This window comes from Petromyzon marinus, chromosome 23, assembly GCF_048934315.1.
Source record: "Petromyzon marinus isolate PM22_M1 ecotype Great Lakes invasive population chromosome 23, UKy_Petmar_22M1.pri1.0, whole genome shotgun sequence".
NCBI lineage: Eukaryota > Metazoa > Chordata > Hyperoartia > Petromyzontiformes > Petromyzontidae > Petromyzon > Petromyzon marinus.
Genome location: NC_133689.1, coordinates 7,880,482 through 7,900,448, shown reverse-complemented (window position 1 = coordinate 7,900,448; position 19,967 = coordinate 7,880,482). Strand labels below are relative to the sequence as shown.

The following is a 19,967-nucleotide window of genomic DNA, read 5'->3' as shown; positions in this document are numbered from 1 at the left end:
AACTAAAGAAAACTACATACTTTTAACAATAATTTACCACCCATTGTCAACCCACTTGCTGGATGCAGGCCACATCGTGACATTGGTTACATGGATTGTTTTACCATACTTCACGACACTGGTTGATGTGGGGTTGCTGAAGGGGGGGGGGGGGGTGGGGGGAGATAGCTGTGGCTTTGAATCAAACTCAGATCGCTGGGTTCATAGCACTGGTGCGCTAACCACTGCGCCACCACTCTCTTCCCTACCCCACTGTACTAGTTAAGTACGGTGTAGAGTATAAGGTATAACAATCTCCTTGATTCTAAACGTCCGTGTATTTACGTAATATATATTAATTCACAACTTTTTTTTTATCTTGGGGAATGACATCTCTGAGCATGCTTACAGAGAATGGAGGCTTATTCAAAGGCTTTAGGAAGAATGACAAAAAAAAGCGTGAAATATGTGAGACGGCAGGGCCTTGCACGTTGAGGGAATGCTGCTTAAGCACCACCTGTCTGTTAGAATTCCTTTGAATGTACACGCCATCGCACGCACCTGCCCTGCACGTACAATGCTGCGCGCAGAACGGGCGCATATGTGCATCGTGGTACGGTCAGTTTTGAGTGCAAATTCTACGTGTGGCCTTTGAAGAGCAACTTGCATAAATGCGAGCGAGGCTTTCATATGGAAGTACCGGGGGTGATCGGTACGTCTTTGGCAAGATAACACACCGAATGTCCAAACTTCATATTTCAACTTTATTCGTATGTATGTTGAACTTCTTTCCCACCATACGTAGCTAACTGCACGGATAGGAGGTGCGGGGGAAGGACAAAAAAACCCCCACCACAAAAAGCAGTTCTAAAGAAATTAGTTTTCAATCTCGACTTGAGAGCGCATAGCTCCAGTGACTCCCTAATAGCGGAGGGAGGAGCGCTCCAGACGGCCGCAGAAGCTCACCTGAAAGCGCGCGATGCAGTGGCCGTCTTTTTTTTCGATGGCGAGCCAAACGCCGCTGCGAGGATCCGGTATGACTGCACGTTTGACCCCGTCACAAGTTGATGCTGAAGTCTGCCTCCACGCACCCGGCATCGGTAGACCGCACCGGCGAACGGCGAAGTCGGGGTGGGATTGTACCTCGATGTTTAAAACTTAGCCAGTGAGGGGTAACGTGAAAGACCCAACGCAGAAGATACCTGGGTTTGATCTTCCACGAAGCTCATGGTCCACCCTAAACCGCATCCACTGCACAAAGCCATGGCAGATGCGGATGCCTGATGCACAGTTGCAAAAATTAAAAAAAATGTTCAGTAGTGGTGCGACTGCGGGCATCCAGAACAGACCGCACAACGTATGACGACGCAATTCCCAATCCACGAATACGACGGAGACATCACAGCGATGATGATGATGATACACACCGCTGCTCCTGACGCGGTTATAAGAAGGAGAAGAAGAAGACTAAGAAGAAGAAGATTGCCGCTGTAAATGCTCGCAGATTTGCGAATCTGTTTGCAACAGGCTTTGCTATAAACGAGGTGGCGTGTGGAGGAGCAGCGGCAACATCCAACCTGCAGCAGTGGCACGATGCACAGGAGCAGCGGCAGCAACAGCAGCAGTTGTGGTTCATGAAGCTTTATCTGGAGCCAAATTCTCCTGATATACTTCAAGCTTCTTCAAGCCCAGTGGGGCTTGGTGACACCCAGTCATACTCGACTGAAGTTAAAATATCTGAAGCAGGGCTGCGGAAACCTGTCATCTAAGTAAATGTCCAGTTAAAAGTGAACTCCCATTATCATAGTGATAGGGATAGTGGTATAGGTAGTGATAGGGGTTGGGGTAGTGATAGGGGATGGGGTAGTGATAGGGGTTGGGGTAGTGATAGGGGTTGGGGTAGTGATAGGGGTTGGGGTAGTGGTAGGGGTTGGTTAAGTGATAGGAGTTGGGGTCGTGTTAGAGGTAGTGATAGGGGTAAGGGTAGTGATAGGGTCGTGATAGGGGTTGGGATAGGGGTTGGGGTAGTGGTAGGTGTTGGGGTAGTGATAGGGGTTGGGGTAGTGGTAGGGGTTGGGGTAGTGATAGGGGTTGTTTTAAGGGAGGAACCAAAGCAGGTTAGTGAAGATGATTGTTTCATGTGTTCCCACTATGAAAATTATGACTGTTACTCTTCAAATAACTAACTTGTGTGCCCTGGCATGTCGTATCACCCTCCCAAGCTACACTTATGTTTTTGTTGTAACTTCTAGTTAACGAGCCCCTAAAAATACCAATGACCCAGTACCGCTCATACAAACATAGCCTCAATTAATTGCGTCACCACCATTCCATTTAAATGTGCATTCAAATGGGTGTTTTTTTTATTATGGCAACAGCTTAGTCCAGAAATATCGTGTGAGTAGCATTTGATACGATTGTTGAATGCACAAGCAGCTGAATACAAAGACCACATTTCTGGATGGTAGGGTCATTCGGAGTTTATTTGCTCTTTCATTTACAAGTTCTGCGCTACAACAACATCCTATTTCTTAGCCAGGAGGATGCTGATTTATTTAATTCTAACAGATACTCTGAGTTCACTTCACTTCCAAGGCAAAAAAAATACCAATTAAAACGTAATTAACATTTCTCCTTGCATACTGCTTTAACATATCAAAAGTAATACTAGTCCAATGACTAGTAAGTGGATATTTTATGTAAGTATGTATGTTTAGTTCTTTCGCACCGTACGTAGCCAATTTTAAGAGGCAAATGAACTTAGATTCAAACGTCTTGCTTTTGCGAAATTCTGCCGATTAGGTGGAAATTGCCGAAGCGGACGAGTCGTCGTTTGTATGCACCTCTGACTTATTTTGCACCATCCATAGCCAACCGTGTTGACATCGGCCAACGCACAGGCTGCTAGCCCGCTGTGAGTGATTGAGAAGACGTCGGCAAAAAGGCGGCGACGATGAGCCGGTGCCCCGTTGGGTTAATCGAACGATGCTCGCTTTTCCTCCCTTGGGTTGCAGGTGCGTAAGCACGTGAACGACATGTACGAAGACCTCCGGGACGGTCACAACCTCATCTCTCTGCTGGAAGTGCTGTCAGGAGAGAAGCTGGTATGGACGCGCCGGGTGTTACCTCTTTTCACTCGCCCTATCGCGCCTCGCCGTTGGTCAGGCCCCGATTTGGGGGGGCCAATCCGAGGAGGGAACGCACGATGAAGTCAAACATTTTAATAAAAACTCGACGCACTCGGCAACAACACACTGTGGTCTTAAGAGAGAGGGGTAAAATATATATATAATCGGCGACGTTTCGGGCAATGGGCCTCCTTCATAGCACACCGATTATATTTTGTATCTTCTTTTGACACGTGATGATGAAAAAAAAAACACACCACTTGCGTTTAACCAGCATGCCCCACTGCAATGTTGATGCTCGGGAAGAACAATGACTCCAATTCAGCATGAGCTCAATGCGGATAAATCGTACTCACTAAACCGCCGTGAGAATCATTGCATATTCGTCCTTTTTGAGCTGTGTTGGCTGCACGCCTGGCCTGCCATGGGCTCAGATCCTTCCGCCTTCTTGCACACTCCTATGTTGACTCTGATATATGAGTTGCGCCCTCCTGCATGGCATACATTGACTCCGACGTACGTTGCACCATCCTGCATGCTGTGCACTTGCTCTGACATGCATGCCTGCTGCATGCACTTTTTACGCACTCATCGTTTATCCACTAACTGCGGCTTCAGGCTTCTGCTGCAGTAACGTTTCCTCTTTATAACAATCCTTAAATTTGAATACCACGCAATCGCTTGCTGCAATACAGCGCAGAGACATTGCAGGCTTCACCACCGAATGTGAGACATCGCTTTGCATTCATTCAGCACTCGGAACAAATGCCGTAAACAAATAAATGATACACATTCGTATGCAAACCCGGTTGTTATAAAGAGATGTTTCTGTAATTTTCTTTAGAATCTTTTTTTTTTACTTCAATGTTCACAGTGTTTTTTTTTTCTCTTGCTTGCCTGGCCTTTGCCCTGTGACCTTTTTGCACTCTGCCTCTGGCTGCTACTATTACCCTTTGACCTTTGCCCGTTGCTACCTGATGCAGCCAAGGGAACGTGATATTTTCAAGCAATTGCGGCTGGTAAGTCCCTCGGATGGGGATATGAAACAAAACATCGATTGCTGTGAAATCATACAACGACGAACAGTGACATATCCAGGTATGAAAAAAATAAGGATAGGTTTTGCCCTAAATGGCAATAAAGCAGGTGTTAGGCTGTTCAAACACCGGATAGAAACCTTTGCAAGGAATTCAGTCTGCATTAACCACGAAGACAAAGATCCCACATATAGCCTGTAACAGACTGTAGGGGCAAGTGCTGTTAGCGAGCACCTATGAAGGCCGGAACGGTACACGAGAGGGGTGGGTGGCCAGCACCACGCCCGACCGCCTTTGTCTCCCTAGTGGCGATGTTTACACACCGCACCAGGTACTCATTTGAGGCTGAGTCGACCTAGGGGAGGCCCGGGACCGGTTCAGATAATCGTCACTGGTGTTGGCCGTGAGCTGGAATCGAACCCGGGTCGCCAGGTTCATAGCGCAGCGCGCTAACCGCTACACTACCGCTCCCCAACCACACGCACTTGTCAACATGCAGACATGCACACATGCATGGTCACTGCAAGTACTGAGTGGATAATGTAGACTTGAATCCTTGCAAAATGTTTCTATTTGGTGTTTGAACATCTAAACACCTGTTTCATTGCCAGAAAGGGTAAAACACGTTTTTTTTATACTTTGATACTGGCCAACAGCTCCCATTTTGCAGGGACATATCCTGTTACATTACGGTCAAATCACCAACATATGGCATGGAATTATGTTTTTAATTAAAACAGGCAATACATAACGTTATCTGTTTACATTTGACTTTTCGGGGCAAAATTCACACCTTGGCCAAATGTTTAAAGGAAGTCAACGAGGCAATTTTCTGGCCGCCCTTCATAATTACTCACGGGTCTAATGATTATAATCATTATCAAGTCTTCTTCAGTAATTCACCCTCAAGGCTTCCATTCTGACCCGAGACTCGTGCATTGGTTGTCAATCCTTTCGAGATGTTCTCTACAGAATCTTGTTTAATTTATATATTTTATCACCATAGGAAAGTGCAGAATACACTCTAGTGTATTATATGCAGCACGTCATATACATAATGTCAACCGAAGGAGGCGTGTGTAAATGAAAATGACCTCAACAAATGAAAATAAAAAAAAATTGTATAAGTTTATATTATTTTAAGCACTATCTGGTTATTAGAATTGTAGTTTTGTTAATAAACAGTTGCATCTCTTATTTAATAGAGTCATCAGATGATGTTTGTTTGATAAAACAAAACAACAACTAAGCATGACATGAAGTATACAAGCAAAAGTAGAAATTTACTCCATGTATACATGAATTAAAATACGTCAGTTTATCAGCCGATGGGCATCCCGGACTAATGTTTTATAGACAACTTTGTTTCTCTAGGTACATTTCTGGACCAAATTGTGACATTCCGAGTCTCAACAGCAGAGTCAGGCGAATTGAACGATTGATGCTTAGCTGTGAGATGTTATAGGCCAAGGGCGCTCGACCAGACATTACCTTGTGAGGTCTCATTTCTGCCGTTTGGAAGTCATGCTCCATAACGACATACGGAAGAGACATGCGCATTTAGCTGATCACATTTATTTGCCCCGATATTATTACGAAGGCTATTAACATTATGTTGTTCAATTGTGTTTTCACAAACAGCCCCTTTGTAACCCACGCATCCTGTGACCTCACCCATTTGCTTACGGTGACAGCGTTGTCACGACACTGTGTTTCATCTCATGCGTTTAATCTCAGCATCACCTTCGCATAAAATCCTCAACTGCTTCACCCAAGCACAGCCAATGTCGTACGTGTTTCCATTCGCGGCGGGCTCCTAATTGCCATGGTAACATTACACCATCCCCTGCATTGTGCGTGCCGAGTGGATCCCTTTTATCGAGTTAGGGTGGTACAGAGTTGAATTGGAACGGAACTGAGGATTAGTACAGTGCCGTAATTAGCGTGCGTGACCACTTTAACAGTGATCTAATGGGAGGCCTAATCTAAAAGAGTTCCCTGCCATGCCGCGTGGATATGTCACACAGCATGCCAGAACCGTAGGGTGTTTTATGGATTTTAATTTTTTTCCTTCCAAGTCATTGGATTCCCAGCCGCTGTTGCGAGCTTCCTCCAATTGCCATCGCTAAACAGTCACTTCACTTGTCTGCGCTGCCCATTGCACCATCCGCTCATGCACTTTGGGCCACAATGTCATGGCACGCCCCCCCCCTTAACTAGCTCGCCTGGTATACAGGAGGTCGTTGGTTCGACCCGACCCTAACGCCTGCTGTATATGTGGAGTTTGCGTGTCTCTCTCTCCCCGAGGTTGTGTCGATTTTTCTCGGGATCCTTCGGTGTTTTCCACCTCCACATTTAGAATTAACGTCACCACGCGTTTTCGATTATTTGGCTGCTGCTGTAAATGTCCACGTGACGACGGGCCAGCTTCGTTGAGCTATCATTTGTCACGGCCAGGTCGCTTCTGAGAAAGAGCTACGCAGCTCAGCGTGGGCCTTACCTGGCGAAATAAAGAAGAGTAAAGAGAGCCCTCATTGTGTGCCACCACCTTCATTTACCACGACGGCGGGCGGGCGGGCGGGTGCAGTGAGACTGGTCCAGTGTTACATGGATTTTGGCAGCGCAGGGTCGGGGCAACAGCGCGAGGCGGTGGTGGCGGCGGCGGTAAATTAACGCATCGTGAACTCCCTTTTGGAGGACCCTGTGAATGCTTGGGTGGAGAACGTTCAACGATTTTTAACAGGCAAAACATGTCCCCCCACCCCCCCCCACCTCACCCCCCGCCTTCCTTTCAAGTGGAGCCAGGCATCTCTTGAATTGACCTACAAGAACATTCAGAAGCGGCGCACTGCATCATTGCCCCATTGCGAGGCCCGCTGAGAGGGACATTGCCTTGCATTTCGGGGGCCGTTGGGCTGTTTTATAATTGCCCACTGATAATTATCGCTACACAAAGCACACCATTTACGTGCCCAATTGGCAGCGGTGTTCTCGGCTTAATCATCAGCTTCTCACATCTGCTGAAACGTGTTTGTATGAAGGAGAACATTGTATTTTGCAGTAGTGCTACATCCACGTGAATTGTTAACGGAAGAGCTGCATCTGAATGTTGTATTGGATGTAAATCGCAAGTTCTGGAGTTGCAAGCCGCGACACTTCAACCAGTTCGTGTTTTTTTTTCATTCGAGCCGCGATGACAACGCATAATAATAATAATCATTTTGCATTGGACAACTTTGTGCCACCCACATTCGAGTGTGAGACACTTATATGAATGTGTATATATTGTGGTTCCAGCTAGAGGAGGCAACACAGTCTGCCTCGGGTCCACTCGTCTCAGCCGATAATGCTGCAGCGGCGCGAATTTATAATTGGAACACGAAAACCACGAGTGGTGGTCGTGATGATGCTGCTGCTGCTGCTGTACCAGCGCTGGGCTCCACCAGACCAGTTCTCCGGGGACGCTGCCTGCGTGCGCCCGTCTGGTAGGGTACGGTGAAACTGCTGCCAGCAGCATTCCGGCTTCTCAATCAGTTCACCTGCGAGCGAGTCACCTAAGGCTGGAACAACAACCGTGAGATGGAATCTGTTGCCTCCCTCCCTCCCTCGACCTGGAGGCGCCAACTGCCACCACCTGCTCCGGGTGCATCGTGCGAGCTTTCGTGAATGCAGCAGCAGCAGGAGTAGCAGCAGGAGCAGCAGCAGCAGCAGCAGTGTCGTTGTAGTGCGGCATTGAATGCGCTTTCTTCTGCAGCACGTGCAAAGCTAATCAGTGGAAGTAACGGCACTGTTCAAAGCCCGCCTCGAGACGCATTTATTTTCTCTTGCTTTAGGTTTCCTGAATCGCCTTCTCTACCTGTTAGATTTTTTTTCCCCCTCCTTTGGCGAACAATTTCTTTATTTGGGATGCACAGCGCCTTGAGTACCTTGTAGAAAGGCGTTTTCTAAATGTAATTTAGTATTGTTTTATATATATAGTCCTTGTCCAGGTGCGGCATTGTTGTAATGATGTATACATTCACGAACTGAAATTGACTTTATTACGCTGCATCGGATGGTGCGTGTCACAATCGATTCTTTCCGTTTACACCATTTAAAAGTGACGGCTCACGTCCACACGCAGAACACAAAGGATATTTATTGTAATTGAGATGAGCTGCTAACAGATGCATCTCTTTGCAAAATGCATCAACAATTACAGTAAAGCGAACATACAATGCAAGATTCACAATGAATTGTTTAGGTCGGATCGCGTAAGTGCGTCAGTAAAAATGTGTGTCGCAAAACCCTCCTCCACCCGACAGCCGATTCAAAGTTGTCACGTGGACAAACGTCTCGATACATTTTTTTGCGTCAGCAGCACCGCCGGTAGTTTTTGGAGCACCGTGTTAGAGCGATAAAATCGTACACCCGACAAGATCACCCATCAGAGGTTTTGCCCATATTTGGTCATTGCGGATTGCTAACCGATATTTCATTGTATTGATTCCGCTCAGTCGATCCATAATAAACAAACATCAAAAATACCGGGTTAATCATCATTTGTGGGTTAATCGCCGTGTTGATTAATTGTTAAATCCATCCATGGATCGAGTTATGATGTAACACCCCCCCCCCCCTTCATTTGATTGGCTAATATCAGCAAGATCGGTGATTCCGTCAGCTTTGATTGTGACCAGTGCCCTTCAGAACTTTATTTTAACAACTTGGCACGACGATTCGCTCGCAGATATACAGCCAGCATCATCAGGCAGTCGCCAGAAACGATTTCTGGAAACTGCCTGACAGCTTTATTCATTGGCTTGTGTTGGATGGAGGAGGGAATACGATGCACATTGTACTGACACAATCTGACCCAGCAATCAATTATGAGACCTAATATTGGTTGCCTAAAGCCCTGCACGTGTTAAATATGCATGCATGTTTACATAGGTGTGCATATAATATACAGTATAGCGCCTCCAATTAGCACGGTTGGCTACGTACGGTGCGAAAGAAGTTCAACGTACATACACGCAATGGCATACTGGCTTATCACACTGTTACTATTGTGACGAATCGAGTTTGAAGTTATCGTCACAATGCCTTTGGCAATTGATACGTGCCCCCAACGAGGCAAGCTCGGCATAAAACGGTTACCTGGTACGGTGAAAATCAGCAATGGCAACCATGCCGTGTGTGACGTTGGCCACACCAGATCATCGTGTGGCGCGTTAGTGTTTAATAGATGTTTGCAGATACGGTATCGTTAGAAGTATGGGGATCTGCGTGCGGTGCGTGTAATTGTAACAGATGCCGCGCTCTAACATGCTAAGTGTGGTTGGTTGCGCTGCTGATTTCAGCCTCGCGAGAAAGGCCGCATGAGGTTCCATCGTCTCCACAACGTCCAGATCGCCCTCGACTTCCTGCGTCTTCGCCAGGTGATTCCGCTGCGGGGCCAATGTACACGTGCTCGTAGCGACACACGAACCCCCGCCTCCGGAGTCATGAGGTCTCGTAAATTACCTTGAGAGTTTGTGCGAGATAGCATCTCTGCCGCAAACTCATTGCCCAGATTCAAGTTCAAGCTCATGACCTTCCTCTTCTCCTCTGCCTTTGACTATCCCATCTCTTATCAGAATGTTTATTTCATCCTAGAGAAATCCGATGAGCTATGAAGCTCTTTTTCGCAGATGTCCAGTAGGGGCGTGTCATAAAGTTACAACAACAAACAATACGAAAAAAAACCCGATAGGGATTGCAAAGTGTATGTAAAGGTAAGCAAGTCACTAAAGATATATGGAAAATATATGACTTAAAAATATATATAGTACAGATACAGGATATATTATCTTCATGATCATCAGCTGTGATCATCTATGGAATGCTGGATGCACACTGCCATCACAATCCATCTTCCTGGCATGCATGAGCTCTTCTCATCACTGCGTCTGGGGATGCGGTGGTACTTTGGCGCTCTATAAGTCCAGACTGTAATTGTAACCGCGCAGATCAAGCTGGTGAACATCCGGAGCGATGACATCGCTGACGGAAACCCCAAGCTGACCCTGGGGCTCATCTGGACCATCATCCTTCACTTCCAGGTCAGAGGGCAACACGTGGAATGTTCAAATTTGATGATGGCTTGCTTTCTCACCTGCGAATTCTGTTACCTCTTTAGACCCGTTCTGAATATAAGTTGTCTTCAGATCGAATACTTAATTGATTTGTCTTTTTCTTGTGTATTGATTTGGAGGTCATTTCATGCCGTTTGAATTGCAATATATATTGGATGTGGCGGCCTTGAAATAAACATTCATTGCGTCACATGGGATTTGTTTTGAATGTTTATTTTTGTTACAAATCATTTTTTTCACCCTTTGTTAACAATTTCAATGACGTTGTGCTCAATTGCCTTTAAATCGAACAATGACCTTTGTTTTTTACTTTTTCTTGTGCATATTTAGAATACACAATAGTGTTCAAGTTTCAAGTTTCATTTATTAGGTATAGCCCTGTGAGCCATGCGGCTCTTGAGTCGGGTGCAACCGCAACAAACAAAATATGAACAGAGAAACAGCTTAAAGCGACGACGCGCAACAGAAACATCCTGGGATAAACCAGCAAATCTTCCAGAAAAACCCCCCCCCACACCGTATTACAACGCTGTGTGCAAAAATCCCAGTGTGATGCAAGTCAAACAATATCAACCATGAGACACCATTGGAACCTCCTTTGCCAGTAGCAAAATATAATTGTTTTTTTCTGTTACCCTTTTATATGTGCGCCTTTTGGCGTCATCTGGTATAATACTTTGTATCGCAGGCACCACTATTATCATCACTGCTCTGTTATTCACAACTACGATGAGCACGGTTGGCTACGTACGGTGCGAAAGAAGTTCAACATGCATGCATACAGCTCTATCAACCCACCTGGCCTCTGTGGGGGGAAAAATGTTAACTGCTTTTTGTAAAAAAAAAAAGGGATGCCTTTTTTTCCCCAACTATTGCATGAAAACTTCACTTCGGTCTCGAATGCATCGTCGTTATCACGGACCACTTTCCAACGCGCAAATACTCGGAACGGCTTCGACAAGCGAGAGCACTTCACGCGAGGAGGCGCGACATTGTCCCAACATTCGTGCGACTGTTAACTCTCAACGTTCTTGCCAGAGAGATGGCAACGCGCGAGGAGCGCACGCAAGCAATGGAAATTGTGTCAAAGGGGGAGGCGAAATAACAGACAATGAAGGTGGCTTTTCACCCCCGGGGGTGGGTTCCAGCAGAGTCATTACTGGCAACAGGAATTTCGCTGCGGGCAGAACACAAGACGGATCTTGCCTCGGCGTTAACGTTTCACTCTGCCAGGACAAGGGAGCCATCCTTCGTCTTTATTGGAACGTATTTTTGGCGGGAGAGGAAAAGGCTATTTTAGCTGTTCGTGACAAAAAAAGAAAACCGGAGGTTTGCTTTAACGCATATATTCATGCATTGGGCGAGTGGAACTTTATCCTGGCTCATGGGTATATGTATGCAGCTGGATGAATATGTCTAGAACGTATGTGTAATGTGAAAATACCGTGCTTTGAACAAATACAAAACAAAGACAAAGATCTCCCGTGTAGCCTTTTAACGGACTGTTGGGGCAGTTTCTGTTATTGAAGACTTGTGAGAGCTGGCACGGTGCACGAAGGAGTGGCTGGCCTGCATCACGCCCGCTCGCCCGCCCGCCCGCCCGCCCACCTTTGTCTCTAAAGTGGTGATGTTTACACACCACACCCGGTACTCATTTTAAGGCTGCGTCGACGTAAGGGAGGCCCGGCACCAGTTAATACATTCACCACGGTTATCGGTCATAAGCGGCAACTGAACTCGGGTCGCCGGGTTCGTAGCGCAGTGCCCTAATCACATATGCACCGACAGTAATTGCCCACACGTAGCCCTCAAGCTAACGGTATGAGCCTTTTGTCGACACCTGAATGGTTGTCTGAGAATTGTGCAACCCTTGTGAACAAGCCATAGTCGGTGCCACTGAATCTTGATTGCATTCAGCTATGCATGCCCCTTCGAAGACGCCACATTACAATTGTTGCATGGCTGAACACTCACATGGCCATTCAAACAATTTTAGCATCTATCATACCAACTGCTGTTTCCCCCTAATATTTAGGGTCCCCAATACCTAGACATATATCTCACTCAGTGAGCACTTGGCCTATCAAGACAGTGCAGGCGTACTGGAGTAAAGTTCAACAGCATGCCGGTGCCAGATCTCAGTACAAACCAATTCCTGCCACACCCGAACATAACATGCCGATTCTAGGATTGTCTGGGTCAAACCCAGATAGGTGGCAACTCAAACTGTACGATGTCACTGATCATATCAGCCTCAAAAGTAACATACGGTGAATTTATGGTTGCTGGTGACGTGGTTTGAACCCGGAATGTAATTTGCAATGTATATTAAAGAGGGTTTGTTGCAGCATAACTCCTCCTCGGTGTTTTGCACAACTCCCTCCTGCTCGTGTTCACATTTCTGTGGTCAGAACATAAAATGGGCGGGTGGACTAAAGATGAGCTTAGACGTGTGTGTGTGTGAATTCCAGCTGGGCGTTTTCTAACAGTAAATAAATAACAAATACGCGCACACATTGAGATAATGCTACCTTTCAAACTGCGACTTGCTCTCGGCCACAAGCTGAAAGCAAAACAATTGGAGCATGAGGCGATGTGGTCCCCCGTTTCTACCGAGCGCAGCGTGATTAACCGGAACAGTGGTGGCAAGGGGATCGACTCCTGACACTGAAACATCGTACGGTGGTGAGCACCTGGCGACAGTTACTCCGAGGGGAAAACAAGAAGGATAAACCCAGACATCTCGCTGATGTTACTTTATTTCCTGCTCTGTGTGATTACCGGTACATTAGTCCCCTTCGTCCCCCTCTTCCCTCATCCTTCCCTTACCCGTTAATCTGCTGCTCCCGTACGCAGGTGTGCACGTTGGATTTATTTCCAAGCGTGCTAATCGGAGGTGCGGGGGGAAGGACAACAAACTAAAGGCAGTTCTAAAGAAATTAGTTTTTAATCTAGATTTAAAAGTGCACAGCTCCAGTGGCTTCCTAATATCGGTAGGAAGAGCGTTCCAGACGGCCGCAGAAGTGCATCTTAAAGCGTGCAATGCGGTGACCGTCTTTGTTCGATGGTTAGCCAAACGCCACTGCCCCTACTGCGGTAAGGCAGTTTAACACGTAGGCTTTCGCCACCAATATCCATGAGACAGGTTTTTTTGGGTTTGAACTCGAAAATATATAAATGTGACGATAAACCCGCCACCACCCGACACAGCCAATTGGTAAGGTTTGTCACGTGAACGGAACGTGGCCAATTCGTCACTAGTACAGCACTAACCGGTGTGTCGGAGAGCAACGCCACGACATTTACAATCTGAGTACGACGTTTCGCCGGTAATTACAACGGGCTTCATCAGGCGACAGCCACATTTGTGGAGAAATCCTCCCGTTCCGTTCCTTAAATAGAGGGGCAGGTGTGATGACGTCACTTGTGGTAGAGCAGTGAGCCCAATGTTGAGTGTGCGTTGTTTATGGGGTTTGTCACATGTTCGCACATTTTTATCTCCATCTGTGATGTCCGTGCCCTGGGTTTCACTTCATAACATAGATATCATAGGTCGACAAGCTTCTAGGCATCTGTGGGCGGGAGCGGGTGGGGGGGGGGAGCTTCTACCGAGCGTTTTGGTGAGAGCATCACAGTCGCGTCGTTGATACGTTCCTCGATTAGTCTGTTCATCGTTTGCGCGGTCGTGTTCGAGCCAAAACTTTTGCACTTCAGCGAAGTAATCCGTAACTAAATTGATTCTCGCGTGAACGATTCCACGCATTAATTTTGTCTATATTTCTCTTGTCTCACGACATCCATGCCTCTTGTTTATACCTGTAGCGCCCTACTTGTCCAGGGGTAGGAGGCATTGCTGGTAGAGGCAGTTAGAGCTAAAGAGATTAAATAAATTAATACGTATAAATACAAAATCAAATAACTTCCAACCCTACCCTCACAATATCTGTGCTGCCATCTGATTGCATCTTATCAGTAGCCCCCCTGAAAATAAAACCTGCTTAGGGCCCGATTTGACGTGCACCATCCACCAATGAAATCTAAACGGTAAAAGTATAAGGCATTGGAAATTATAATTATTGTTTGGGGCCGTCCATAAATGACGTCACGCACCTAGGGGGGGGGGGGACATTTGTGACGATGTGTAATGGGGGGGGGGTTTGAGAAATGTGACGTCACATCAAAATTCGCAACTTAAAATAAATATAGACAACACGTTTTACTTACTTAAATTGACGTTTTAAAAAATGTTTTCTCCTACAATATCAGAGTACAGTGCCACATTAAATACGCACTACAATGACAATAGTTTAAAGCGATTTGAAGCATGATTTTTTTGGGGGGGGAGCAGAGCTTTGTGACGTCATATTTGAGGGGGGCTCTGACTTTTTGTGACGTCGTGTGACGAAGGGGGGGGGTTCAAAAATCGTCCAAAATCGCGTGACGTCATTTATGGACGGCCCCTTTTGCCATAATCCAAATGTGGAAAATTTCCACCATATTCTACACAGTATTAGAGGTGGCATTCAATCATTCATGTGTATTGTCGTCGCAGCTCTTTAAGATATTATAAAGAACATGGGACTCTCCAATTGGGTCATACGCACAGTGAGATAGTTTGAGAGGTCTACTTTCAATCAATTGGCTTTTTCGCTATTTGAATACCTCTCGTAGACACGGACGCACAACGCAACCTGGCAAAATCATGGATAATAACGGGCACAATACCTGGTCATACTAGTTTACTCGTTAGTTTTGCAACTTGGTTTTACGAGGTCCACCTATTAAATTACCTTTATAAAGTGACCTAGATTTGGCATTGCTATTAAAAGCTCCAAGACTGTAAAAATTGCATTTGTACAAAGCATGCCTCGAATAACAGTGATAATGCAATATAAGTTTTCTAAAATAAGAGCCTTGGATTATTTATGACCTCGCAGTGCCCTTACGCACCACTCCCCTCCATTCTATACAAACTAGCAAATGGTCCGATGTCCCCACAGCATGCCGTGAAGATTTTACAACGTCTCTGGGAAATTTATATCATAGTCACAACTTTGGGGCTAAAGTTTCCATTGAATGTTTCTGAGGTCTCATATATCCCCACTCAACGCACCCCTCAAACATATTTCTAACATTCTCTCCTCCTCCCTTGGGCCTTGCACTCACTGCACCAAAGCGCCTCTGCAACCCCAACTTGCAAACATTCAGCAAAATAAGTACAGGTACACACACACATTCTGCTGCCACTTATTAATGTGCCCGGCAAAGTATGTGGGTGGAGCTGTTTTTTTAATTATTATTAAAGATTAATCGACTCACGGTGCCTAAGCCCTAAGGAATTAAGCACTCAAACATATTCTACCCGCAGCAGATTTCACAACATATTACAATTTTGTGAAAGAATCAGCGGGCACCCATCTTGCATCAAGAATTACGAACACCGCGCTCTATTTTTCTCTTTGGTAATAAAAATGAAACGGTGAAAGCGATTTCTGCCTCAAATGATCACCGAGGCGGTGCCCATCTCCTGCTTACAGCCCAGAGCCAGTGGTGGACATTCCACATTCCTTTGGTGGGGTGAGTCTCTCCATAGCACAACCACTGCTGACTTCCCCCACAAATATGGTACTAATTTTATCGACCCCGGAGGGATTATGGGGCCGAGTTAACCCCCAATCAGGGTCTGATTGGGAACACAATTATGCATGCGTGATGCGGAAGGTCTTTAACGCCGCTTGTTATATACAGCGCATAGTTCGTCATGACGTCCAACGTTTCGCTGCACGTACTGAGTGCTTCTTCAGGAGCTCAGTGGACCCAAATAACAAAAAAATCACTCCTACATGCGATTACTGGGTGAGAACTCCCAGGAGCAAGGTAGTTTGAAATTCAATTTTCGCATTTTTTTGTAGGCTAAGCGTGGTGGGATGATGCCAACCGATGAGTCAAATGAGATGGCGAACTGTTGAGATATTGTTTTGTGGGAGAACGGGCGTGTGGGCGGGCGAGATGGCAGTAAATTTAACTGCAATCGAATTAAGGGCCGGGGAATGGGGGATTTAGGAGCGAAAGACAGAACGGGCGTGGCTGGCTGTATCCGAGGCTCCTGCGGGAGCATTCTTTGAGCACGGACACACCTTGGCTGGGAACAAGAGGCGTGTCCCCGCGCGGTTGGAGCTTGTACGTACGACACGGGCTGTCGGAGGCGGGGGGGAGGCAGTCAGCGTGACAACAGTGCCTCGCGTTGCGTGCTGTCTCGCGAGAGGCGTGACCGCACCCGGCGGCACTCGTCCGTGGGAGGGCTGCACGCTGGCAACGAAAAAAGAACCCACCACACACGAGGGGGCGTCTTGTTTTTGGTAGCTAATATGCGGGGGGGGGGGGGGCATTATGCTGCTGGATTATTATTTTTTTTCCGCCCGAGGACGACCGCTTGCGTTGCGATAGAAACGTCGCGATATAATATTTTTTTTATTTTGTGTACATTTTTCTTCCTACGTGACTTTGCCGAAAGAACCAAAGAGTATGGATTCCCGCAGTCACGAAAGCTTCAAATCAAGATTAAAACTATTAACTATTTTTTTATTTTAACCAGCTAAGGCTTGAGCTGTATAGCTTAGAGCAAGCATACACTACAAATTGTAGTAGCCCAAAGAAGAAATTTACAGCAGCCGAATACTCTAAAAGCGTGTTTCTAAATGTGGAGGGCAAAACCGGAGGATCCAGAGAAAAATCCACGCGACCACGAGGAGAGAGACACGCAAACTCCACATTTTCAACAGGCGTAAGAGTGGGGATGCAATAAATGACCTCCTGCATACCACGCGAGGTAGTTAACATCTCGCCACGGAGCCAGATTCGCGTTGGTCACAGCGTCCTGTTGTTGCAGTCGCATTTACAACAACGCTCGCTTCGAGATGCCGCACCCGGGGTTCAAATGTTATAGCCGTGCCCTCGTTCGCACAGCGAAGGGATGCCGCCGTGGTGTGATGGGCTAGGACACTGGACCTTAATCCAGATGTCCCAAAAGTTGAAACGGTGGGTTTTTGTATTTCTCCTCCGACCTCTGTCCACTCTGCAGTTTGCGTGTGGTGGTGTAAAGTGGGGAGGGGGTGTGGTACTCTCCCCGCCCCCCCCACCACTTCAAAGATATGTTGGCTAGCGTTGGGGAGCTCCCTCTAGTGGATGTCCCTCCCACCAGCAATTGCATGGGGGCACAAACATCGCAAAGCTGCACATTTACCTGCCGCATATTTACTCTGTGGTAGCAGGACACTGACTAGTGCAGCGAACTATTATTTTAAACGTTCGTACTTGTAATGAAGCTACATGTCTACGTGCCTCTTCTCTGTCAGTGACCTTACGGGTGGTGGATGAGAGGCGGAACGACCTTTGCATTCTTTGAAATCCTTTCCCGCAGCTCCTGAGATGCTACTCCACGCCCATCGCAAACTCCGCCAAATACTCACGCTCGCTTAACCCCATCAACATACCTCTCCCAGTCCTAATTCAGAAGAGGGTGACTTCTTCGAAAGCCTTTCATCCAGCTCAACTTTCTAACCAGGGCTGTCATCTTCATTTGAGGAGTAGTCCAGGACATAGCCCTCCCAACTTCCCCCGCCCGTAATAACCCACAGAGCCACCTTGTCCAGTAATTAAGACCCGTGAACGTCGAGAAAACCCATCGTAACAGAAGCATGAGTGCAGGCCGGAAATCAATTAGTTTCCCGTAAAGCGCGGCATTGTGACCTGAATGTACAACAGCTCCCGGGCCTCATGAATTTTGCAAAAACCACGAGTTGCTGAAGAACTGCATTGTGGTCATCTTGGCTTTAAGGCACCATTAATACATTAAGCAAATGTGAGAAATTGGCAAGATGTGTCGGTAGTGAGCATTGAAAACTGTACTGTGCTGATGGGGCATTTGTCTTACTGCTGCTTGTTGGTATTATTGATGAATGTGTCAACATTTCATGGAAGGAGATATCACAGAACTACTTCTGAGATCCCTTCAAGTGGCTTATCAACATTAGGTTTCGCTGAAATGTTCACACGTGCCCTGCGCTAGAGGGATATCTATTACTTATCAATGAAATGTAATTATGTATTTTTCAGGTAGAATATCAGTGATAAACCTAACTGAAGATGTTTTGTGCACCCACTGGTGACTAGGCTAAGACCATCAACTCACCACACTTCAGAACCTGATTTAACTACGGGTGGTTACCTGGATTCGAACCCAGGATCTCAGCAGCGCCAGCCCTTTGCTGTGACACCTCAACCACACAGCCACCTCACTGTTTTTTATTTATTTTTAGACGGAAAAGTCTGTTTCATTTTCTTTCTCTCCTTTACACTCCTACGGGAGGCTGAAAGCTATAGGTTAATCGATCACGTGCGGCTGGGTGAACTCACCAACAGTGCATTATGTCTGAGAGACTCCTAAGCACATCGAATATTGGGTCTTGAATCAACTGTGACAATGTCTATGTGCGAGGATTAAAGCAAAAACAACTACAGTACGAAGTAAAGGCTGGTGCAATGAATTCACACAAAAATGTAACTAAGAACATTTTATTTTTGCCAGGTAAGGCTCACTAAGCTCTAGAGTTATTTTTCAGAAGCGACCTGGCCACAAATGATAGCTCAACGAAGTGGCTTATGTGAAAATGTATAGCAATCAAATACTATAAACGCTTGTTCCTAAATGTGGAGGGAAAAAACCGGGTCGGGATCAAACTCACGACCTCCTGTATGCTTAGCGAGGTAGTTGACATCACGCCACCGTGCCTCCTCTCCCCCACCATTGTCGATCACGCGACAATGTGATGAAAGCACGGAGCCAGATTCGAGTTGGTCACAGCGTCCAGTTACAGTCGTCTGACAACAACGCTCGCTTCAAGATGCCCGGCTCAGTTAAAATGTTATAGCCGTGGCCTCGTTCGCACAGCGAACGGATGCCATCATGGTGTGATGGGCGAGTGCACTGGACCTTAATCCAGATGTCCCAGCAGTTGAAACGGTGGGGATTGTTTTTTTTTTTAAATCCCCTTCGACCTCTGCCAATACAGCAGGTTGGGTGTGGTGGGGTAAAGTGTTGAGATATCTGGCCAGCGTTGAAGGAGCTCCCGTCCAGAGGTAGCAGGTTTGATTCTTCTGCCAAGGGAAGGTTGTGATATTGGGAAAGTTTTACCCAAAGTTGGCTTCTTCACCCAGCGAATAGATTTCTTGCGCGGTTAAAGTGTGGGCCCTCTGCCCGCATTGCTGTTGAGGGTTCGAGTCAATTTCAAACGGGCACGGTTGATCCCAGCAAGCACGGTGAGCGGCGGAGACCAGAATAGTAACCATTTCATTAGGCTTGCTTGGAGCACAACTTTAACTTTAAATAGCTCTGATATACGACAGTAGTTCTTCCTACTGTAAGACAAACAAGGCACTCCTTTACCCATCCAATAGTCACAACTGTACCTGTGAAATCGTACACGCTTGGCTCAAGGCACGCCCAGCCATAATGTCCCAATGCAGGACGGTATGAAGGCTTTTACTGCCACCTATTGAGATGTAAATAAAATTGGCTCTAGCTTTGCATGTAGCTGATGTCTAATTTTCATGGCTCCAGTGTTTAATGATTTTTGGGGGGAAAATTCGTTACCATGATGTCATCATGATTGTCCAATTAGTCGTATTATTTTACATTTTGTATTACT

At 46.4% G+C, this 19,967-nt stretch overlaps 1 protein-coding gene across 13 annotated transcripts in view; it reads left to right on the top strand.

The window, feature by feature from the left end:
• Positions 1-19,967, top strand: part of PLEC (plectin) — a 181,521-nt gene that overhangs the window by 99,740 nt on the left and 61,814 nt on the right. For 11 of the 13 annotated variants that reach the window (XM_032959617.2, XM_032959615.2, XM_032959613.2 and 8 more), the window contains 4 exons: positions 2,994-3,083; positions 4,091-4,126; positions 9,487-9,564; positions 10,135-10,227. In XM_032959617.2, the coding sequence (XP_032815508.2) occupies positions 2,994-3,083; positions 4,091-4,126; positions 9,487-9,564; positions 10,135-10,227 (297 nt within the window). The remainder of the gene's footprint in view (positions 1-2,993; positions 3,084-4,090; positions 4,127-9,486; positions 9,565-10,134; positions 10,228-19,967) is intronic. The other 2 variants (XM_032959610.2, XM_032959611.2) reach the window with 1 other exon arrangement.